This window comes from Idiotropiscis lumnitzeri, chromosome 1 (assembly GCF_059441095.1).
Source record: "Idiotropiscis lumnitzeri isolate Australia: NSW breed Sydney's pygmy pipehorse chromosome 1, RoL_Ilum_1.0, whole genome shotgun sequence".
Classification (NCBI taxonomy): Eukaryota; Metazoa; Chordata; class Actinopteri; order Syngnathiformes; family Syngnathidae; genus Idiotropiscis; species Idiotropiscis lumnitzeri.
The window spans coordinates 24512009-24536523 of NC_142391.1; the positions used below are offsets into that span (position 1 = coordinate 24512009).

The 24515-nt window shown below is 40.0% G+C and overlaps 2 protein-coding genes across 9 annotated transcripts; both read right to left on the reverse strand.

Moving 5' to 3' along the window:
- Positions 1 to 569: 569 nt before the first annotated feature.
- Positions 570 to 5881, reverse strand: LOC148343905 (lymphocyte cytosolic protein 2). Its single transcript, XM_088303834.1, has 16 exons — positions 5787 to 5881; positions 5265 to 5452; positions 4619 to 4689; positions 4515 to 4554; positions 4073 to 4159; positions 3757 to 3785; positions 3390 to 3426; positions 3221 to 3281; positions 2744 to 2774; positions 2584 to 2620; positions 2217 to 2316; positions 2050 to 2087; positions 1910 to 1950; positions 1774 to 1842; positions 1401 to 1559; positions 570 to 1295 (listed from the first exon to the last, which is right to left on the reverse strand). The coding sequence occupies exons 1-16, from the start codon at positions 5879 to 5881 to the stop codon at positions 1179 to 1181; spliced, it is 1200 nt and encodes a 399-aa protein (XP_088159960.1). The 3' UTR covers positions 570 to 1178.
- Positions 5882 to 8393: 2512 nt separating this feature from the next.
- Positions 8394 to 24513, reverse strand: plat (plasminogen activator, tissue). Of its 8 annotated transcripts, none has more exons than XM_088304577.1 (16): positions 20644 to 20814; positions 20399 to 20466; positions 18000 to 18089; positions 17358 to 17400; positions 16973 to 17107; positions 14994 to 15104; positions 13526 to 13700; positions 13177 to 13268; positions 12909 to 13083; positions 12741 to 12826; positions 11842 to 11904; positions 11546 to 11750; positions 11124 to 11260; positions 10184 to 10324; positions 9947 to 10095; positions 8394 to 9271 (listed from the first exon to the last, which is right to left on the reverse strand). In XM_088304577.1, the coding sequence occupies exons 2-16, from the start codon at positions 20429 to 20431 to the stop codon at positions 9104 to 9106; spliced, it is 1803 nt and encodes a 600-aa protein (XP_088160703.1). In that variant the 5' UTR covers positions 20432 to 20466; positions 20644 to 20814; the 3' UTR covers positions 8394 to 9103. The 8 variants fall into 8 exon arrangements, with proteins under 8 accessions (XP_088160703.1, XP_088160667.1, XP_088160676.1 ...); XM_088304541.1 differs by having other exon boundaries at positions 17277 to 17400; XM_088304550.1 differs by having other exon boundaries at positions 17277 to 17400; positions 20370 to 20466.
- Positions 24514 to 24515: the final 2 nt, after the last annotated feature.

The window sequence follows — 24515 nt, forward strand, 5'->3', positions numbered from 1 at the left end:
TCTACCAAGGACATATTTTTTATCAATGGTGATCACAGGATGTTATTGAGCTCCGAATTGGGGAATACACGGCACGTCATCGCAGCAGAATGCCTCACACCCAGCTGCCAAATTGCAGCGTCTCCAGGAAACCATTCAGTGTTCATTATTAGGCAAAAGCAGCCACTGCAGCAGCCTCACAACTCACAAGTCTTTCATTTAAAGAGACATTATGATGTTCTGTAGCTCTAAAAGGCTCAAGAAGCAAAAGAACATGACGTTCAACGGCTGCTTAGCCCTTACTGGATGTGACTGGATCGTTTCACGATGCTGCCACTCCATCTGATTTATCTGCGTGTGTGTTTGTTTACAGTCTTCCTTCCTGACCTCTTTTGCTGTCTAAACTCTCTGGCTGGGATCTGTTTATTTGTAAGTATGCCTGCCTGTGGATCAGATCAAAATATTAATTTAACTTTACTTGTTTTTCCACCAAGACTTGGCCTACATGATGTTTAAAAAAAAATGTGGGGGGGGGGGAGGAAGGGAGCACAAGGCGATGTGTTTAGTCCAGAAGAATAGTACATCATTCGTATGTTTTAAAAGTTGAATCATCGCTTTATACAATTGGTGCAATTGGGTACATAATGTCAAATAAACCCAGAAGACATATCAAAAGAAGATAATGAATTCCAACACATGATCTGTACTGTGTTTTCTGACCTCTTAAGTTTTAAAAGGGGACAAAATATAGAAAGTTGGCTTTTTAACAGAGCAGTCCATCCCGGGGGCGGAACGGTCTGGCTCGACCGAAGGCCCATTTTTGGGGCTGAGGGGGTGACAAATTAAAAAAAAAAAGGGTTCAATTAATAAAGGCTGGATGTTGACGAATCCTTATTTTGACATCACGTAACCCGCGCCTCCCACCTGTTACCGAACTGTACCAAGATTGAGGTTGGAGGGGACTGAGAAAAGGGTCAAGTGCTCTGCTCTGCTCTTTTTTTTTTTTGGGTAATGTGTTTTTCATATAAATAATAGCATCTATAACGTTTTGGCACTCATGCACCAAGTCACTTTTCCATAACATGTCCCCTTCTTGACTTCATTGCAATGCTGTGGAATGTCATTTCATGCAGGTTTTGTGTCCATAAAGTTTGAGAACAATTTTTAGCATAAAGATTTGTATTCTGTGAAATGTGATGTTAACAGCGTACAGCGTGCGATAAATGGACCGCGTGTCTGGCCTGAGTCTTGCTGTCAATCAGATAGAGCAGGTTCTTCTGGTGGTGCATCACTATCTCATCCAGGCTGGTGAAAACCTGACGAAGGGGAGAGATTATAATATATATATAATAGATTGTTATAATGAGCTAAAAAAAAAATATGTTTGACATGTGCATCTCGCCCATCCAATCCGAGTTCACCTCTTCACTTTTCTTGCCCTCCTTTCCCAGAGCGAAGCCCTGCATCTCCTCCAGGAAGCGAATGGGAACGTTGTAGACCTTCTGATGGTAGAGCACAGCGAGGGTGAAAGGCTGCCGGGTGTTCTGTGCCGAGCTGTGTCGGATGAGAAAGGTGCCGTCCTGCACCAAGGACAAAGAGGTCAAGAAATCACAACAATCCAAGATAAGGTTTTCTCTTGTTATTTAAATGTATTGAGATTTGCATACTGCATATGGCGGCGACTCTCAAGTCGAATGAGCCCAAAGTTTTTACTTATTTTCAACCAACATTAATGGGAAAATGTGCCTGTATATTTTTAAAGTCCTGAGAACAGAAGATGATTGATTACCCTACCTTATTGACTCTTATTAAGAGATCCTCTGCTGTTTTCCTGTTGCAATCACCAGCAAACCAGTCTTTGTCCTATATGATTTAACATGAATTAAAATACATGTCTCCATTATGCAAGGTTTTTTTTTTTTTTAACTACCTCATCCCCCGATTGTTTGGATGTTCTCCCACCACCAGAGGCTCCAAATATAAAATAAAATGATTTTATTAAAACCTAAAAACTTGCAATTCATCAAAGTGTCGATCGATGCATTTTGGGTGAAAAATAAACAAGCTTACTTGCATTCATAGTCTTCAGCATGTGAGGATTTGCATGGCTGAAAGTAGACCGGAATGTGAATATCAAATGTAACTTCAGTGTACAGTTGGCCTGCAAAGTGAAGCCAATATGCAAATGCAAATAAACGTTACACGTATCGAGCGTGCCTTTGCACTTGGTGACTGACCTGAGCATAGTGTCCTTCAAAGTATCTGGCAGATGGGCCTTGAAACTTTCCGTTAGTGAGGGCGGTTTGGAAGTGATGTGTCTTGCTTCATAGTTAGGAGCTGAAATTGAAATTGTTGATTTTCATTAGCATCATCTAATTAGTGCATGTACAGTAGATAGAAAAAGTCTACACACCCCAGTTTGAATGATGATTTCAAAAGAAAATGAGACCAAAATAAGACCACCCTTTCAAAAATGTTTTCCAGCATTAATGTGACTAATTTCAATGATTTTTTTTCAAGTGGGGTTTAAGGTTTGATAACATTTGCACGGGGGTGTGAGGACTTTTCATATCCACTGTAAAAAGTGATTCCAAGGGTTTTTACCTGTTTTTACCTCCGTCAAGGAATGCAGGAAGGAATTCTGAAAGGAAGGAAATTGATCCAAGTGTATCATAGAAAGAAGCTGCTCTAAATTCCATCAACTATAAGAATGAGAATGAAAATTTCCAATATTACAAATTGGAAGAGATTAAAAACAACTTACCGACTTTGCTCTTGGAAGAGGAAGATTCATTCTGCACAGTGAAAGCAAGTCAGGCTACAAGTAGTGCAATAGGGCTGAATATTTGACATTTAAATGCCACATTCGGGACAGTTGATGTCAAAGGATTTGAAATTGTTTGAATGGAAATTGTTGGGGAGCTTGGTGGATGACTGATTAGCATGTCCGCTTCCCAATACAGAGGTGAAGGGTTTGATTCCGGCTCCTATGTGGAGTTTGCATGTTCTCCCCTGTGCCTGTGTGGTTTTTTTCCGGGTACTCCGGCGGTTTCCTCTCACATCATAGTGTACCGCATCAAGTGGTACACTACACCACAACAAAATCCAACCCCAATTAGCAAATATTTAAAATGTCATCACTTTCATGCATGAATATATTTGTAAAGGCTGAATATTTGATGCATCTGTACTGATTGTGCAGGTGTGCCTAATATTGTGGCTGCGTATCAGTTTCACTTACGTGTGAGACATCTTGGTGTGTGAAGACATTCTCATCTGGCCCCCGGGGACTGGAGGGCAAGCTGAGAGGCAGGAAGGGAAAGGAATTAAGATCCGTATCTGGAAGAGTTTTCATGCAAACTATGCAAACATTTAATCAACGAAATCTAGACCACATTCATGCGACCTACCAGCTGCTGGTTCTAAATACAGGTCGTCATGATCCCTCTGAAACATGAGAAGATATGGCGTTTGATGACAGCCTGGAAAGTGCACTGCACTGCATGTGTGGCTCATATTTACTATTTAATTTAACAGGTATTATTCTGCAGTTTTGCATCTCATATTTGATACAAAAAATACACAAAAGAATGAAATATGCGTCTAAAGTAACTGTTTTCGAGCTTCACTCAATTACAGCTTATGTATTTGCCTCTTTGTTGCTGGACAAATACCAAAATGGTGATGCTGGAAATGATTTATTGTTGTTTTAGATAATCAGGAAGTTGCTTCGGGTGATGACGAGCATATGTTAATTTTACATTATGATCGATTTACCTGCTCTTCAATTGGATCCAGATATACATCTGAAATGCAAACCCAAACATAGGAAGAGTCAGATGACTGGCACATGAGAGATGATTTTCAAACTTTTTGGAGACTGATGGATGCTTTTGCTGCTGTACAGAGACACAAGGGGGCGCCATCAATGCATCCATTACATTCTCTACACAAACAATTTCTAGAAGAGTTGAAGCTGCCCATTTTTAATTTCCCTTTGGCGCCAATGAGTTATTAATGAATTAAAAAAAAAAATATATATATATATATATTCTTGTTAAAAAAAATACATTTGTGGTAGTTGACAATGCACCTTCCTCCATGGTAGATGAAATATAGGGCGCTGGAGGAGGAGCCATCTTTTTCCTGCCGGGCTTCTCGTTTCTGTCAACCTCGGGTGCTGTAGGATGACAGAACACTGACAACATTCAACATCATGTTCACAATAAAATACATACATTCAATTTGGGTGCAACTTGGTTTTATTATCTCTTCTCTGAAAGACCTTGCACATCCGTTCTTTTTAAAAAAAATAAACGTTGCCCTTGAGAACTAACTTTTGCTCATCCCTGTGTCAGAGTCTTCAGAGAGTCGAACATGCAAATTTGCAATATCGGAGGACGGCAGAGAAAACCCAAACACGCACTCATACATTCAAGGAAAACACACAAAGTCCACATCAGAAAGCCCAAGCCGAAATTCGAACCCTCAACCACTTCACAGTGAGGCAAACGTGCCAACTGTATTTGACTCACGTTTCTTGCCGTTAGACTCCTTAGCATGTTGTTGAGATTTCTGTATAGGGGGCAGAAAGTAAACATTTACAAATATATTTTAAAATGAGCATTTCTGTATTTACCTGAAATTTTCCACCTAGTCTTGATGCGGGTGCAGCCAACCGCTGCGGGACTGCAGCACTGGGAGTTTGTTCTGAAAAAATAATGTCTAAATTGACCATTTTTCTCACACACAATCAATTAAATGACCACTGAGCTCTTTCTGGTGTGCCTGCCTTAGCCACCTTGGCTCGTCAGTACCGCACAAATGTTATTCATAGAGGATAAAGAATATATGATTTAGTACTATGATGTATTTGTTCTGTTGTCTTTTTTGTCTGTATATGTTGCTGCACCATTAGTGTTCAATCTATCGATGAAAGGGTTAGCGCTTCGCAACATAGATGCTAATTAGCACTTACATTAAGTACGCAGATTGAAAGTTTAAGATACATGTTTTTTTTCTTCTTTGTTTTGTTTCCCTTGACAGTCAATTTCAACTGGGAAAGCTTGACACCTCTTTTTTTCTTTAGAATAGTTCACGATTTGACGAAGTGCCGCTTATCGTGAAGTGAGTTCCCCTTTAGTGCTCACAAGTGAGGGCAATAATTTTTTCTGAACGACAACTCGTATCTCAAAAAAAAAAACTTTTAAGTCGGGTCACTCGTATCGCAAGCTGCCACTGCAAAACAATTCCCTTACTGTGAGAGTGTGAGTGAATATTCTTACCCATATAAACGTTCTCTTCTGCTTGCCTCGGCGGGACTGTGACAGTCGGACGCTCACAGGGAGGGACTTCATACATGTCACCCTCCTCCTCCTCCTCCTCCTCTTCTTCCTCATCCTTCTGCCACTGATACGTCGACAGTCCACAATGTTGCGTTCGTGATTTCGTAAGAACAGTTATTTTTTTGTGACTCAAAATCAAATGTTATCGTGGTACTCAATAGCTCTGGCCCTCATCAATTGTTTGTAAGCATGAATATGAGCGTGGATAGCTGTTTGTCGATATGAAGTACTCGTGACTTAAATGAGGGCAAGCACTGTAAAACAAATAGATGATTATAATTGAACTATTTATGGTTCGCGTCTGGAAAGAAAAAAAAAAAGAAAGTGACATTTTAACACTTTACTTACAACTCCATGCTGTTTCAACCCAAAGTCGTCATTGTTGCCTGAAACATCGATGCAGTTAGTAAAGACAAAGTGATAAAGGCACTTTTTTTTTTTTTTCGAGGAAAGTGACATCACCTGTCCTCCTTGATAGTGCTGGAGCGCCGCTGCACGGAGATGAAAAAGGCTTGGCTCAAAGATTTTACACAAGAGTAGACATTTGACGTGTTCATACTCTACTTACATGCTCTTCAGTTTGCCAAAGAAATTCTGCAAAAAGCAGAAAAATATTTGGGAATATGTTTACTATTGGTTTGTGCTGCCTTGAATGCATGCCTTTAATCATTGACCTGTCTTTACTAGTCAAACATTATGAGTCAGGCTGAAGCGCTTCCCTGATGGATAAAGACGCTTTGTTCAGGCAGAAAAAAAATCAATGCTGGATATATCTTAACTTGGCATTGCATTTAAAACCCCACGAAAATGTTGATGCGTAACTTGGTTTTGCTATTAGTGAGCAGCCACGTATTCTGTAAAGGTAGATCCGTCTTGGTCTGGTTTTGTTGTTTTATTTAATTTTATTTTTTCAAATTCAATTTCATGTTTTTTTCCCCCTTCTGTTCCATTTTTGGCTGTCTTGTAATGCTAATTGTGTCCACCTGTGTTTGTTTACGCGATCCCTTGTGTTGACGAATCAGCTCCCTCCAACTCTTTGCGTCTTGTCCAGGTGTTCCTTGCTGTGTCGTCAATTTTTTTTTAAATTTTTGTTAGCTGGTTTCTTTCAGTCCTGGTTGGTTCATTGTCTCCTCTCCTGTCCTGTCCTGTCCTGTCCTGAATCAACTTAGTTTAAGTTACGTTAAGTTGCTTTTGTTTGTCAAGTCCAAGTCTTCCTTTTGTAGTGTTTGTTACTTTGAACCTTGTTGTTTTGAACTTTATTTAAATTTTTTGGGGGTTTTCTGTGCGTTAAATACCCCTTTCAGTTACTCCTGCCTCTCTTCCCAGCATTTGGGTCTTTCTAAACCTAAAAAGATCGATTATATATGTATAGAGAAAGGAACTATATTATGCAACGTACATTTAAATAAAGTTGTCAAATGACACAGTGATGGTTTCCCTTCAGGATAACGAAATATGAATCATTCATTTTATTACGTTGGTGAGAAGACAGACAAACGAGTGATGTGCAGACCGTGTAATATACAGTAGCTTGTGGCCTTATACAAAGAACTTTTGCGGGACTGGAAAATATAAGATTAAAGATTGAATCAAATCAGGAAATGATAGCGACATCCCCGGTTGTTTTCCCATACGGCTCTGCCGGTGTCGTAAATCGCTATGAAAGAAGAGTTCACATAGAGTAAATGATTATGAGGGTGATTTTTCTTCTGTTACGTGTGGTCACACTTGTATGCCAACTGCAGCATGTCAGTCAGAGGCAATGCTGCCTTTTCATGACATCAGAGAACCTAAAAAATTATGAGACAGGTCAACTCGCATTTGTGAATGTTTTTTTTTTTTTTTGCTAAAATGTGCCAAACTAAAAATGTTGAAATCAGTGAGTATTACTTGAGAGTCCACAAACACACACTCAAAGCAACACGTTGGGCGATCAAAAGCCAGACAATAGAGTGAAATCTGCCATCATTCAAATGATTCTTTTGCATCCAATGGAATTCTGACTGCGTCCACCGAGCAGTTGCCCACATCAGGTTCGTGCAAAAGTTTTAAATATCAGTCACAATAGTTTTCAATTTACACTATAGTCAGATTCATAAAAGATTTTATGAGAGAATTATCAAGCTGCAACTTCTTTTTTTTTTTTTTAAATATGTCAAGCAACGGCATAATTATAGTTTAATTACGAAAGTTCTCAAATGTATTCAGAATAAGAAAACTTTTTAACACAGACGATCCATTTTAATCATGTAAAATTATTTGAATTCCGCAAGCACAATTTATTGGAGTATGTCATTTAGTATATATTGTTATTTTGTAATATTCTAAAAGAATTGTTTGAACAAAGATTTGAAATGAACTGAATGATAAAATAAATAATAATACGTTACCATTTTCATGATTTGGGATGAAGCCTCTTGACTCAAGTGATGAAGTCGATGTCCTGTTTGGTGTCTCGCATGCAAATATACCCAAGCAACGAGAGTGTGCACACTCACTCTCACACACACACACGCACTCTACTCGACTCATTTGCATTTCCTTACCTGCCATGGATCCACGCCTCTTGACACGGCATATCAGATCAGATTGTACAAACCTTTTAGTGCGCAACCCGCTGTAAAAACCAGAAATCAGACATTTAAGTTGTACAGGTTATTGCTCACATAAACGCCGGGAAACGTTTTTAAAAGATTTGTCTAAGTCTCATTTTTTTATTTGAACAGGGGTGTGTATAATTTTTTCATGTCCAATTAAACCTTTCACATATTTAAATGACTGTCAAAATTTTGAATAAAAACACTCATTGTATATGTCTTTTTATAAATTTAGCTCCTGCTACCTGTAGCACTAAAGAAATGCTTGTTAAATAATTTATTTGTGTGATTTGGAAATTCAAAATACAGTATTGTAAAGAAAAATCCCTTGTGAGACCATTAAGGATCACATGCTATGGTGTTACAATATCAGATCAGATTGTGCTGTAGATGACAGCCTTAACAGCAATCTGTATTCATAATAAAAATTATAATTATTTACACAAAAAATAAAAACACAAAGCAGAAAGAGTGTAGTGAGGCCAAATATTTATTGCAGTATACCAGATGTGATTATAGAACAATAAATTATTTACATCACATGTAAAGGCTTATATAAAATTCACATAAATATTAAATTAGTAGAAAAGTTTTAAAAAACAACACACACCTCTTTGTGGAGTATGCAAATAATCTGTATGGAGATAAGCAGTTAATGTAAATAGCAACGTAAAAAGGCAATCATACAAACATTATACTGCACATGCTACAGTACATGCAAGGCTCTATCCATGTGTCAGGAGTGTTGTGTTGTCCCCAAAAAGTCCATATTGAATATCACCCAAAAAAAAAAAAATCGAGCAGAATCTGAACCAGCAGATTTTATGAACTGTATGTGACGCACAAGTTGACCCTTTGCCATTGTAAGTGCTGCCTACCACTGACCTTTACCGCTGTATTCTCATACAGCTCCACAAAGGTTTTGACAAAAACTTTTGATAACATCCATGCATGTAAATAAACATAGATGATCTCAAAAAGGTGGGGGGCAGGGGGGGGGGGGGGGGCATCTGGGCCCTCAAGCACAGGAATTGAACAACATGGAGCTACTGTGAGTGTTCAGAGCCCGTGACAGAAGTTCCGCTTGGTCCCCTGAACCCTCGAAACAAGTGCTGGTCTCAAACATCCACCGTTTGGATTTGGATACAACACGCATAAGTGAACGCATCGTCATCTTGGTGCTCAGATGGGGTAGGCCGTCATCTTGCTATGAATCCAGTCGATGTAACGGGTGACGCGTGTGTAGACGCCAGGCTTATCCCTCTGGCCGCAGCCGACACCCCAGCTGATGACACCCATCAGGGTCATTTTGTCATTGGCGCGACAGACGAGAGGACCGCCAGAGTCTCCCTGAAAGGACGTTCAAAAAAGCAGTTAGGAGAACAGCAAAATTTCATTTTGCACAAAAACAAGTGGAAGACAGAATTTGTATCATTAGAACAGTGATTCCCAAAGCTTGTTATGAGGGCTCCCTCTAGTGGTACATATCTGAATGACATCATTGAATTAAATGGCTTGAACTTTTTAATCAAGTACAGTTAATTTGTTTGTAACTTTTCAATACATTTGCAATGAATATTTTACAACAGTCTGTTTTCAAACATATATTTAGGTACATTTTTATTGAACTTGCAATCCTATTCAACATGTCTTTGAGGTCTCATTAAAATAAACGTCATTAAAATGTGCTTGATGATGTATAATTGGTGTACTGTACTAGGGCTGGTCTATTATGAAAAAAATATTAATCGTGATTATTTTTTTGGTACAAAAAAATTAAAAAATATTGAAACAAATCAAATTTGTTCTTGAAATATTTCTTTAAAGTACAAAGTGCAAATGTATAAATTCGAGTATGGTTTCCTTGTATAAAGAAAGTTTAGCTTCTATGCACTTATAAATTAATTTTTTTACGATCATGCCAATTTTATAATTTCTGAGTGTAATAATCATAATTGTAATTACATTTCGATTGATTGCACAATCCTATACTGTACCATAGGTAAGTTAGTTTTGGGACCTCACCTTGCAGGCGTCATCCAGGCCTCTTGTGTCGCCTGCACACAGCATGTTGGCGGTGACCGTACGTCCAGACAGCACCTCAGGGATACAACGCTCTCTGGGCCACAGGCGAACAAAACCTCTCTTGACGCGTTCAGAGTAATGCGCAGAAACTATGGAGAAGAAAGGGCAAGTTGAACATCCCCTCCAAAGTGAAAATAGGGCCGCAGTCAAGTGAATGTCAGAGGTCGGCTTGCGTACACTCCGAGTCTTTCCCGTAGCCTGAGATCTCACACTCGGTCCAGTCAGGTAGCACCAAGCCAGCTTCAGGAAGACACGCGGGGAGAACCTCAGGAGAGTTCATGGCGCAGACGCCAATGTCTGACTTGAGCTTCAGCAGAGCTGGAGAAGAAGATATTGGATGCAAGAAAGTCAGTGTGATGTGCCAATCTGAAAGAGGAGGCACCTTGCGGACATGAAAAAATATATATGCACGTCACAATCAAACTTCATACAAGTTGCCCTTTTATACTTGGCAATTAAGGCTATAAAGTATTTATTTTCCCTTTTCAAAGAGGCTTCAGGCTTCTTACAAACGTGTTGTAGCAGCTGCGGCTAATGTGGGCTCGTTGACGGTGCTAATGCTCGCTGACTATCGTTTGCATTGCTACTTTGTTGAAGCTGGATGTATGTCATTTTTGAATTGGAGAATTTGCTCATGTACATTAGTGAGGCGCGTAGCTTTAACTAAGTAGTACAAACACGCACACAATGAGGAAAGTTCCCAGAGTGAATGGCACGTGCAAATATTGTGGGGGGGGGGGGTGATGCCTCTGGCAGCGATTCTTTATGGGATTGAACGTGCTAGCGCGAACGTGCTAGCGCGAACGTGCTAGCGCGAACGTGCTAGCGCGAACGTGCTAGCGCGAACGTGCTAGCGCGAACGTGCTAGCGCGAACGTGCTAGCGCGAACGTGCTAGCGCGAACGTGCTAGCGCGAACGTGCTAGCGCGAACGTGCTAGCGCGAACGTGCTAGCGCGAACGTGCTAGCGCGAGCAGCCGCTAGCGCCTTGTAATGCGGCGCGCCTAGTATATGCAATAAAGACGGAAATAGCACCCTCAACTGGTGTCGCGCCCTTTGAGGCAGCGCGTCGTATGGCCGTAAAAATACGGTAATTAATTTAATATAAGTCGTACCCACCTATGTCATTGTCGAACGTGTCGTTGTCAAATTTCTCATGGATCCAGTACTTTTCCACTTTGAAAATTTGCTCACTGCTGGAATTCTGTTTGCGGAAAGTCCTGCCCAGAATGACCTCCAACTTTGAGGGTTTATCCCTGCACAAATCAGAACATATGTGTCATTCAGGGTATGACATGACATATTTAATTGCTATGTTTGTGTCAGGCGCAAATGCACCGATGCCGACACGAGGATTGGTACGGATGCTCTACAACGGTACCCCTAAAAATGCTCCGTGTTCAAGAAAATTGTATTTTTAAACAATAATTATTCGAAATAAAACAGAAAAGTATTAGCATTATCAGGTATCTCGACAGGTACTTGTACTTGTGACCTGAAAAAAGTGTTATAGGTACACGTGCAACTTTGGTGATGCTTACGTGGGCTCGAAGCAGTGGGCAGCAGACAGGACCCAACAGGAGTCAATGAGAATCCCTCCACAGCGGTGGAAGTGTTGTCGCAGACGAGCCTGGTAAACGTTTATGACGGCCTGCCAGGGCTGTTCCGTAATGTCGCTCTTGCGACCTCCAAACATGCGGAAGGTCGGTTGGCTCAGGGTGTTGTCCAAACGCTGGCCGCAGGTGCCTGAGGAGAGGATGGATGCATCGTGAGATGACGCTTCAAACGATACCAGCAAACTGATTGGGCAGTCGATGAGGTCATCGTGATGTCATACCTCGGTTGTTGTTGGTTATGGGGCCTCGAGGGCCCAGTGGGGTGATGGCGGATGGACGTCTCGCTGAAAGAGAGATGAGCCGCTCAGTTGAGACTAATGCCGTTTGGAATATCATTAATTCCATTAGTTCAACTCACAGTGTGCAATAAATTCATTAAACATTTAAAACATTCAATTCCTCGATGAATCCATTTTTGGATGGATGGATGGACGTGTCTTCTTTCACTTACTAACAACCATTCCCACTTACATTCCCAACTATGAACGATTTAGATCAGGGCTAACAAAAGCATGGCACGTGGATTAAATAATGCGGCCCTCCAATCGTTTTGATGATCAAGATCAAGAATATTTGTTTTTTTTTTCTTAACATTTTTGTATTTGCAGTTCAGAAAGTTCAAAAACCACTTTCATTGTGAATGTGTTTTTTTTTTATTGTAGATGTAAGCCTTAATCATTTGAATTCTAATAAATGAAATTATTTAATATTTGACTGAATTACAGATTTTTTTTCCACACAAAATGCTCATTTATGCACATTACTACTATTTTTTAGCATCCTACTTAACAATGGGGAAGGAAATGGAGAACTCCCTTCAAGGAAATGCTTAGAGGCTGGCGCTGAAGATAATGGACTAGGATATCATAGTCAGACTGAATTTTGATATTGGATTTGGAATAAGCTTCAAACACTCAAAAATCTTCCAGTACATTGACGACAAATGCTGAAAGCAGAATTTAACCCACAAATTACTATTTTGACCCATTTTATCAATTTCATGCCCATAAATGATCAATTTGTGTCCATGTTGCATCTTTTTTACTTTTTAAAGGCTTGCATTTGCGTTGAAGTGACTGCTGAAAAATCAGTACAATGGAGAAGGCGGTAAACAACTCACTGCATTTAGGTACATCACAGAGCTCCCAAGTCAGCTGCATATTCTTGTACACATGACACCACGGGCCTTCATCACCATCAGGATTCCTGTTAGATGAAAGCGGATGCATTTAGGAGTTGAGTTGTTTTATATGATTCAATCAGGTTGTTCGCGTCCTGAATTTTGTACCTGCAGTAGCTGTGGCTTCCCAGGCCCACTTCAAGGGCGTCAGACCTCCAAGCGTTGTTGAACTTGTTCATGATAGCTGGAGAGTCCCACGGAACACAACGGGCACCACTTTTAGTCACGGACTCCGTGCCCCTGTAAGTCAGACCGATTCCCCTCGTGCATTCTTCGTACTGATCTGATGCAAATCACATAGAATGGGAGCGCACATATGGGTTACATAACGTCCATTTATATATTAGTCATTACAGAGCTCGATGTGAGGCGTTACCTTCGGAACACTTGGGCAAGGAACAGAATTCCCAGATGATTTGAGTGCCTTTGTAGGTGTAACACCAAGGAGCGCCATCATGATCGGGGTTCCTGAAAGGAAAGAAAATCATCTTATGTGAGCGGTGCAGTGGGTAAAGGGATTTTTTTTTTCTTTGCAAAAAGAAGAATCGTATATCACCGTTGATTGTAGACATACAAAAATTAAATGTAATATGTTTAATCTTTACCTTCTCAAAGATTTATGGCGTATGATAATAATAATAATAATAATAATAAATAGATACATAATTTAATGAGACCCTACTGGCAGAAATTGCAAAAGGATTTTCTGCCTACTGCTGACAAACCTGCAGAAGTTGTGGTTGCCCAGTCCAAGGCTGCTGGCGTCCACTTTCCTGGCGGTGAACTTCTTTCCCCTGAGTGCCGTGGAGTTCCAGTTGATGCACTCTGCTCCCGACTTGCTGATACTCCACGTGCCACGATAGGCATCCCCACCCCTCACAACGCACTTCTCTTTGGTGTCTGGAAACAAACAGCTCACTGATTAGATACACGTATGCCCTGATTATTCTTGGCATAAGTGTCTTTCTAAGGGCTAATCTAATTCATTTATTCTGACCAGATGAAGCCTATTTCCCGTTGCGGAACACTTCTTCACAGCATTTGAATGTTATCGCCCTGACATAACTTCCTTATTGCATACCAAAGGGAACTTGATTGTGCATGGTCCAAGTGTAAACAGAGTAGAAATGTCCAGTGGTGTCTAAGGATACGAGTGACCTGACTTGCTAGAGGTGTTTGTTTTTTTTTTGCTTTAACTTGAGAGCAAAAATTTGAGATACAAATGCGATACGGTGACAGTGAACTCAACTCACTTCACACCAAACATCAGTTTGGCCTAATAATTTTTCATCAGGTTTTAAGCTGTCTATTGCCACTCGTAATTGAAGTTTACTGTCAAACTAAACATAAAACAAAAAGAATGACAATTGTTGTATTTAAAACAACAACACTAAGCTAAGAAATGTCAATTAATATTAATGGTAACAAACAAGGCAAATTCCATTGACAAGCTAACAAAATTAATTGGTGTCTTAGTTTTTCGATCCTCGCGACCCTTGTGAGGAGAAGCGGGACAGATAATGATGGATGGATGGATTGTACTGCCCCCATGTGGCCAAGGCGCGCACACAGAAGGCGCTGCACAAGTAAATTGCACGAAAATAAGGTCAAGGCACCAGTGTACATTAAAGGTCTGTTGTTACATAATGCGTGAAACCTTTAATGTTTCCTCAATGGCTTTGAACAATTAAAAACAATGCCATTTATTGAGTCTGGCTTTCATTAAGGCCATCGCTGGCTGTCTGCCGCTACTGATGTATGTGTAATTATTCCACTTAGAGGGTGCGGTGTCTAACTGTCTCAGGAAGAATTCCTCAGAAATAAAACATTCATACATTAGAGGACAAGATTTTTCTTTTCGCAATATTAAATCCAAATGTCTTATGATGCACACTTTAAGTAATTTGTCAAAGTCTGGCCTAAACTACTTCATCTTATTCTTTCATAATAAGAGATCGAGCACAGTTGTATGCTTTAAATTTTAAGGGGACAGTTTTGGGGAAGGCCCGCTGCTATTCCAACTTGACTGCACCCCATTACAAGGGTGGGTGTGGGGTGCATAAAGCATTAGCCTCACTGCTTGATGTTTTTACGACTTCTTCGAGCTAATGTGATGGGGTAGCGCCTTAGGAGCCACCGTTGAAAATACCTTTGGGAAGAACTAGAACTGAGATTGTGAACTTGCCCACTTACTGATCTCACACTGGGAGCCACTGAAGCCTTGAGGGCACTGACAAATGTAGTCCGAAGAGTACACGGCCTCCTTACATGTCCCTCCATTGTAGCAATGAGACGTGTAGCAGTCTGGAAGGGACAGAAAGTTAACACAGGTTAGATGGACTGTATATCACTACATATAAAGTTAATATCGTTTATAATATTATGATACGCTCAGAAGGCATGCAGTCCATGATTCTGGGCCAATGTAATATTTAGTTTTGCTCACCAAGTGTATACAAATGGGAAGACAAAAAAGCGACAAACAAATGCGACATGACTTTTACACAATATATTGATTTTTTTTTGGGCTCACTTCCCAATACAGTGCCCCTAAAGAGTCAGTGTCCAAAATTTAGCCCGAGTCCCATTCGCATTCCCATTTTTTTTTTCACAATGTAACATTAAATGGAAAAATATTTAATATTTGAGGCCACACTTGTCACATATTATTTTTTAGCTTAAAAAAATATATATATTTTTAAATAATAATGCAAGACGAAGTCACACTTAATATATTTATATAAAATATATATAAAAATAAAATATTTAAGTTTATAGTTAAAAAAATTTTTAAGTACGATGTTGCAAAATAAAGCATTACTTTAAGCAAAAATATTGTTACCGCTATGTCACCCAATTTTACACAATTAAAAAAGTGAATTTATATTTATTTTGAATGTTACAATATATCATACCAGAACTTGTTTTAATTATTTAAAGGCTCAAACTGTCTTTAGTTTTATGTTTTATTTTATGTTGCTTGAACATTTTTCTCTAGGCAGTACAGAAATTTGGTAAGTACAATTCAGTTGTATTTAACTTTCTGTGAAATACATGTTCATTAAAATCATAGTTACTTTTTATGTCCCTATATTTAAGTTAGGTGTTAATGTTGAAACTGTGTGTGGTGTTACAGTGGCTTTGAATAATATTACACTCAATCCATCATCACTTCACAGACGAGGCGGAAAAACGGTTTCATGCAATTGCCAGCCTTGTTCTCTATTTATTATTGCAAGACGTCCAACTGGTGTATAATACCAGTCGCCGGCTCAAAGCCTGCAGCCTGAGCTCACAAGTTGGCCGGCTGCGGTCTGGTTAGAAATAGTCTGAGGGAAAAGAGTCCATAAGTCACCTAATTCGTCAGTGGGGGGGGTAGAAAATCCATCAGGGAAGAAAACTGTCAGACTAAACTACGCCCACAGAAAGCCGACAGCGGGTACCAGCAAGGCAGACCAAATAGAACAAAAAAAAAAAAAAAAGATTGTTTGAGTTTATTGCAACAAGTTAGCGGTGAACTCAAAGACATGCAAACTTTTGCCGTGACTTCATTTTTTGAATTCTTTCTTTTTTTTTAGGTTCGTCATGGTGGTCTTAGCACTGAGGCACTTGACTATAAACACTTTAGTAGCAACCGATGACATAACCTCAAAGTTTGGAAACTGTCATCATTGACATTTATTCATTCTTTGAAGGTAAATTTACAAACCTTTGTGAAGACTTTTATTTTGAGATATTACATGATCTGGTTTATTGAGAAGGCCCTTTTGACTTGATGACATTAGTTGAATGAAGATTTTTCACCTTACTAGTAATGACCTCTGAGCTAGGCTATTCCATCTAGAGACTAACTAATATAAAATGTTTGTTTTTTTTCACTTATGTCTTTAAAGTGACTCAAAAAAAATTGAGGTGGGGGGAGGTCACTGCATCATCCAATGAGGCTATACTGACAAAAAAAGACTTCCATGATGTAGGATATTGAAATCTAATTTTTGACTTTGCAACTAAGATAATAAAGGAGATCTTTAATGTTGCAGTTAACAAAAGAATAACATGGTGACTATCAGGTGTTTCTTGTACTAATTTGCGAGAGAGCAAACAAGGTGATTGCCCTTGTTGGATCGTTGTGAAGTGAACGTGGACAGCTGATGATAGGATGTCGCACTCACTGATGACGGGCACAATGTGACAAAGTTCTCGTCCTCTAAAAGCGCAACGGCAATACTCCACACGCTGTGCCTTCCATCGTAGCCAAGTGTCCCCATAATTATGGACGGCTGATGTTGTACTATCCACACAACGTACTGAGAAGAGACACACACACACACACATGCAAATAATGAGCCAATCAGACAAGAAGATTACAAGTCCCGATTGTTGAATGGACAAACAGAGAGGAACAAAAGAATCTGAGGGTGAGGTGATGTTGTTGTTATGAAGAAAGGCTAAAAGAAAAAGAATGGCTTGGCTCACGGGAGGTGTCAAAGGAAGGTGAAGACTTCTGGATATGAACAATGAAAAGTGCCCGTCTGGATGTCTTCCGCTCAGGCTCACCTCGGTAAAAACGAGTTCCTCTCTTGGAGCGTAGCGGCTCCACCTACAAAAGCACACAAGATCAGAAAAGGCATTTGCTCCGCTATACTTTTCAAACCTGAGGCAGCGGGCAACTGCGTATGGGAGGGGGGGGGGATCTCAGTGAGGTACTTTGGGGCGAGGCCATTTAAAGCTTTGAAGACAAACAGAAGTATCTTAAAGCGAACTCTAAAGTGGTGAAGAGAGGCCAAGATTGGGGTGATTCCGAGCACCAGTTAAAAGGTGAGCAGCAGCATTTTGGACCAGTTGGAGGCGCTTGAGGGAGGAATTGATTCCAAAATAAAGTGCATTACAGTAATTTAGCCTAGATGTAACGAAGGCTTGACATCAGCCCTAAAAACGTAGCTGTGCAATTAGAGTTCGCCTGCGAATTTTCCACACATACTAAGTATGTGCGACAACATGGTCAAAAGGTTAATACAGTAAAATGATTTTGAATTGAAATGACTTGATATATGACAACCAGTTCAGAATGTACTCCGCCTACTCTGAGCTGGGATAGGCTGCAGCACGTTCGCGGAGAAGCGGTTCGGATAGTGATGTATGATATTTTATAGATGTAGACTTCCTGTTTCCTTTGCAAACATGAAATGTGCTACTTACACTGTCCGGTAGGCAGCAGAAGAGAGCAGACAGCGTCAAAAATAGTACTCTGGTCATGGTCTTGGTAGGTCTTTGGAGCGCTTCAGTTTTCTGCAAACCCAAAATTGAATTTCATTAGACGGATCCGATTTTCGATTCATATACGGCTTTGTTTTTTGACACTTCTACCACCAAGTAGTTAAATGCAAATAAGGGTTATTAAATGTCTTTACACACATGGACTCTAAATATAAATATTTGATGCAACAGGGACCAGGAAGCTGACTATTTGAGCTGGAGTGTGTCCTTGTTGAATGAATCTTAATCGTTAAGAGTGAGTCAACAATTGCAGGAAAAATAATCCTGCAAATCGAGCTAAATTTCCTTTGTTTCCTCTGCTGCTTCCTTTCTGTAAACTCACGCATGTGTCCGAGGGAGGCCGCTGGGAGGAAAGGGTGGGACAGGTAGGGGGGGTGGAGTGCGGACTCGTTTCTTTGACTCATACAGGAAGTCATAACTCTCTGTACAGGACAGTTGGATGATGTGTTTGGGCTTCAATTAATCATTTACATTTGCTTAACTCGCTTGCATTTGCATACAGTGGATATGAAAAGTTTACACACCCCTGTGTAAATGCATTAATCTGACTTAAGACCTGGCAAAAAATTTGGCTTTTCTAATCGGCTTTTCCTGAGCGATATTTTTTTTAGCAGAGGTCTGCTGGTTTCGAGCTAACACTGACTGGTATTTGAAACAGTTCATAATGTTCTCTTTCTGGGGGAAAACAGCCCCGAAGCATGATGCGGCCACCGTCATGCTTCTCTGTAGCTGTGGTGTTCTCTTTGGGAATGAGCAGTGTTGTGTTTGCGCAAAAACATACTTTCTGGAACTTTGCTTAAAAAAGTCCAATCTCACACCATACCATATTTTATAGCATGCGTGTGGGAGATTTTATTTTTTTTAATTTTATTTTATAATTTTTTTTTTAATATAATAAAAACCTGCCATTTAAATGGGGGGGGTGTAGACTTTTAATATCCACTGGACAATAAATTTCATCCTCCATTCATAAAAGCCTTAAATGCTGAGATTCAACTGGAAACCTCCTGTTTGCATCAAGCAGAGACCACAATTTCCAAGCATCTGAAAATTCCTTCTTCAACAGAACACCGGTGAAACATGGACCACAGAGAAAATGAGAGGAAAGCAGGAGAGGAAGCCTGGCGGGAGAAAAACGTCAAGCCCTATTGGTTTTTTTATTGCTTGAGGAAAAGATATCCTATGTGTCGATTTCCTCTTGTGTTCCTCCCTTTTCAGTGCGTGTAAATGTTTCTCGTCAGCGTGCAGAGGAGAGCAGCTGGTAAATCTCAAGTGCATTTTGAGTCATCATGTTGAGCAGTTGGCACCGTTGGTTGAGATTTAGGAAGCAAAACGAAGCAACGAAGCGAGACACATCATGAACAATAATGATATTACTTTTGAAATTATATATCTGTAAAGCTGCAAATATGCATGCAAGAAAGGAGAAAGGTTTAAGAACTTTTGCTCTTTTTTTTATTGTATTGTCTCATATTTTTAACGAAGGCCTTTTCATTCCATTTTCGTTTTAACAAAGGCTGGGTTTTCTTATATACACGACACATGTGTCCATGATGTATTTTAGTTCGTGAGCACATTTTTAATTTTGGCCTATATTTTGTAAATTCTACAAAATTTACAGGTCATCTTCACTTTACCACAATCCCAACATTTTAAAAGCGTGCAGTAAGCTATTTTGCACAGTGGCAAAAAAAAATTGTCATGTGGTGCAAAATGACTAGCTACCTGTGTACTTATTTTTTTAAATTTTTTTTGTTTTATGTTTATGTTTTATGTTAGTTAGTATCGTTGGGGCTTTCTGACTTCTGGAATAATTCTGGACACTTTGTCACATGAAGCGAAAGTCTGTATAGGGTTGCAATAGAACTGCCTACATGAAATGTTTGATTTATTTTTGTTAAACAGAAGGATGAGCCAGGCTGTTTGTGGATACGATTGGCGAAAAAAAAATGGGGTACTGGCCACCAGCCAATGGCCGGAAACATATAATGTCAGACAACTATTCACACTCACATTCACACATGAAGGACGGGAAACTACGCTGCATGCACGGACGGAAGTCAGGCAAGTAAGCCACTAAGCTATCAGTGAGTCAGCCTGTGACTAAATTTAGTCAATAGTTCCTGCGGTCCAAACACACAATTGTCCTCCCAATGTTCAACATGTATTTGTTGTACCTTTCCAGGTATGTGAGAAGGCACTAATCTATGCTTTTATACGATAAAGGTCAAGTGTGCAAAAGCAGTACTTTGGAGAGCCACATAATTATGTACTTCAAACACTCAAACTAACCCTCAAATTTGTATTGTAACCAAACATACTGTCTTATACTCTAATCTTGGGAAAGTTTTCATTCTCTGCTGTCTGCCGGTTCACCTTTTCTGCTTGACTGGGCACACAGAAAGCAGAAATGTGTTTTTATATCACAAAGTAAACACGCACACGCACGCACACACGCGCGCACACTCACACACAAACGCACATCCACCTAAACAATGAAAGCAAAAACTTTCAAGCCCAAAAAGATGTGCTACACTCTTGTCAAGCAAAGCAATCACACACTCACCGTTAAAAGGATGGGCCACTTTCCAGTTCTTGTGTAAAACAAAGCAAAATGAGCCTTCCGATGGGCGAGTGCTTTAACCCCGCCCAACTGAACCTCACGGACTCACATGTCATGCTATAGTTTCTTCTTTGTTTTGCTTTTGTGCAGCTGTGCATCGTAGCTGACCCATCCCCCGCAGGCCCCCCGACCAACCCTGTCAGTTGAAAACATGTGTTTCCTGTGCTCATACTAGCTGGGAAACACATATCAAGCTGTGCAACGTACAAAAACGCCCGCATCAGACATGAACATATGTGCCTCCCCTCCCTCTTTGGAGCCTGTTGTATCTCACAGGCATGAGGCCCTGCTGGGGCTCAGCTGAGCTCACGGTCTCAAAATGTAGTTATATTATTGCCAGTGTTGTACACTTGACTCGTTTCGCCGTACAGCCATTTGAATTTTTGTCGTTTGCCAATTTCGTGAGTAAAAAATCAACACCCAGCCTTTGTTAATCGAAATTTGTCACCTCGAGATCCCCGACCCAAAAATGGGTGTCCGGCCAGGCAAGAGGTCCGTAACCATTCCGCCTGCCCACCTCTGCATTTAAGATTTTTTTCATTTTCCAAAGAGAGTTAAAAAAAATGCTCTTAACACCGTGTAGGTCAAGACAAGATAATCACTCATAATAGTCTTTATCATCTAACATCGCTAACATTGATTGTAAAAGAGAAAGATTGCTGATTCGGCTCGACCATCAGTGTGGATGAAGACCGATCTCTCTCAAATGACCGCATCTCATTGCACAAATCATGTCAAGAATTTTGACTTTGGGAAACTTAGTGAGTTCAATTGTTAATGGGATTTGATGAGCGTGTATTTTTTTTTTTTTTTAAGTAGGTCAAATATGAGTGGAACAAGTGAAAACATCTTCAGAGGATCACAAGCCAGACACTGAGTCACAGCAATGCCACATTTGTAGGGCAAACACGTGCGGCGGATAAGACAAAGTCATGCACAGCCGTATGTATCATTTGACCTCGATCTTGCAGCGGATTGTATTCAAACTGAGTGTGAATGGAAATAGTGAGCTGCTATTGTGACATTACCATCCGGACCCAAGTGCCACCACCCGACCGCGATGATGAATCGTTTCTGACTGGGAAATGTCCAAACAGCAAAATTTGATAATATAAAATTTTCTTGGTTTGAGCATGAAAAAAAGGAGGTGCGACTGCCCATTGCAGAATTTACAATACCTCTATCATGTTTCTACATGCTTGACCTCATTGGCATGAGTTCAAGTTGGCGAGCAAGAGCAACGATGACGGAGCCCTGAGGTGAGACATTCTTGCCCTCCAGAAATGAGAACAAAATGTGGAAGCCTAAAACAGTGAGAAAGTGCACACAACAAACTTGCATTTGCGTGTGAAAAGACAAATTCTAGGATTGTTCAAGTGTCCACACTTGAACTGTGAGGAAGAGTTCTCCACTCGAAAAAAAATCATAGCTGGAACAAAGCGCTGTATACAAATTAAACCTACATTTTCCCCGCCAAATATTGCCATTATTTTTAATGAGCATATTTTTTCAAGGTCTTCTTCCCAAGTTTTCTTTAGCATAATAAATAACATTAAATAACATTTATGAGACAGTAAAATTGTTTTTTTATGCATAAATGTTTTATCCTTTTCTATTCGATTTATGCTAAAATAAATGCAAATGCAGCATGAGTTTCAAAGACGTACATGTATATGAATATACGAGAGACAGTTTGAACTACTACAGTTACATCTTAACTCGTCTTTTAACCCGGAGTTCGGAAGACGGATCACATCATCCCGATCTCGGCCTTTCTTCACTGGCTCCCAGTGCACTTTAGAGTTCGCTTGAAGATACTTCTGTTCGTCTTCAAATCTTTAAATGGCCTCGCCCCAACGTACCTCTCTGAGCTCCTCCACTCCTACGCACCTGCGCGCTGCCACAGGTCTGCTGGAGGTGCCGAGGACTAAGCGCCTTTTCTGTTGACCTCCCATTACTGTTTTCTAAGTGCAGCTTTTCAAATACTTTGTCAAGGGGGCCACGAAACAACAAAGGAGGATTTATTAGGGCCACTGAGACCAAACAGCTCATTTATAGAGTAAGAGGAACTGGCCCAGGAAACACCTTTAGTGGACTGTAGGCCTTGCGCTGTATTTATGGCTTTATTCTCTCCAACTGTTTTTGTCCAGCAGATCACAACATGTTTTTGAACCTGTTGGACCTGCCGGTATCACTAAAGCTTCAATTTGGCCATTGTTCCTCTCAACTGTGCTACAATATGCTATGTCAGAAAGCTATTTCGCAGGCATTATTCATTCTTCACAGTCACTCAGGGGGAGGGCATTGGTGCATGCTTCACTGCGCCAGCTCTGTAAAAGTCCCGCAGAACATAAAGCTGCATTGTTGCCTTCAAGCCTCCCCCACCCTGGAGGGCTTAGTATGAGGATTTTAAAATGTGAACGTCCACAAAGAGAGTGACAGGTAAACAGGAGGCGGGAGAGAAAACGGGGAGATGAGACATCTGCAAGGAAGAAGATGAAAGGAGAACAACATGGGAAGCGGTAAAAATCCCCAGAGGTCAGCGTAAAAAGAATGAGTCGCCCTGAGTCATCTCATCTTCCAGGACTGCACTGAAACAGATGAAGGCATTGATGGCTTCTAATAAAATGGATGAGAACACAATCTCTGAATCCTGAGGTTTTTTTTTTTATTGTCCTAATTGGAGTATAGAAACAGTCTTGAGGTTTTAACCTGATGACTTTATGAGGCATGGACATCTTTAACTCCAGTAACCACAGAGCCTGGAATGCAGATGCAAGTGCTACTTTGGCAAAGTCAGTGTGCAACGGTGCACAATCTCAGCAAAGTATCGGTATGACGTGTGGATTCACAATGGAGAGAATACAAAAGAATTCAGGAGGCTTACATCTGACTCATTACGAGAGTGCAGCAACTATTTTGTTGGACTTGCAAAGAAAAAAAAAACCCTCAATGATAACCTTTGGCTGCAGAGCTGATGGATACTGTTGAAAAATACAGTATATATATCGTAAGGTGAAAAAACCCTTCTTAAATGCATTTTTTCTTTGTTTGTGACGTAAAAAAGGGAGACCAAGAGAAATACTTTCAAAATCTTTTCTACCATTAATGTGACCTAGATTTAGATTTAGATTTAGATTTAGATTTAGATTTAGATTTAGATTTGGATTTGGATTTAGATTTGACCCACAGGCCACGGGTAATTCCGATGCCAGATAGCTAGAGAGCTAGATAGATAGATAGATAGAAAACTCTTGCTACTTGCATGCATGTTAATACTGTAGCTGGTGTGTTTATATACAAAAGATTATTACAGAAAAGCACTTTTATATATATGTGTGTATATATATATATATATATATATATATATATATATATATATATATATATATATATATATATATATATACTGCATGAAGGATGAATACTATATGATACATTACAATATATTATATATAATATGACAGACACAATCATGCCAAAGTAAAACAACAACAACACTTCACCTACAGTATATACCACCAGAACATTGACTATGATTATCAAAAAATTCTTAGTCATTATCTGTAGCAATCATGCAAAGAATGAAACCCTGAATCGTTTAACCCAGCTAACATGATTATTGCATAAAATATTCAATTCAGGCTGTGCTTGGGCAAAGAAAGGAAGCTCTTACCATCAGATGAGAGATGATGATACTGATGATGGTGCTGGTGAGATTTCGAGTGGACAGCTTGCTGGGAGTGAGATCCTCCGGCGGTTGTTCTCACTTTTTAAGGCTCCATGTGGGGAGGAGAGAGTGAGAGGAGAGAGAG

Bases quoted from the DNA above. Each gene is read 5' to 3' on its own strand.
- LOC148343905 (XM_088303834.1), bottom strand. From the start codon at position 5,881: ATGAACACGTCAAATGTCTACTCTTGTGTAAAATCTTTGAGCCAAGCC. The intron at 2,088-2,216 runs GTCAGTCACCAA...GTCTACTTTCAG, and splicing joins TTGAAGGACACTATGCTCAG to CCATGCAAATCCTCACATGC. The intron at 1,951-2,049 runs GTAAGCTTGTTT...TTATATTTGGAG, and splicing joins GCTGAAGACTATGAATGCAA to CCTCTGGTGGTGGGAGAACA.
- plat (XM_088304541.1), bottom strand. From the start codon at position 20,431: ATGAAAACTTTCCCAAGATTAGAGTATAAGACA. The intron at 13,701-14,993 runs GTAAGTGGGCAA...GTTTGTTTCCAG, and splicing joins TGGCTCCCAGTGTGAGATCA to ACACCAAAGAGAAGTGCGTT. The intron at 10,096-10,183 runs GTACGCAAGCCG...TCTTCTCCATAG, and splicing joins CTACGGGAAAGACTCGGAGT to TTTCTGCGCATTACTCTGAA.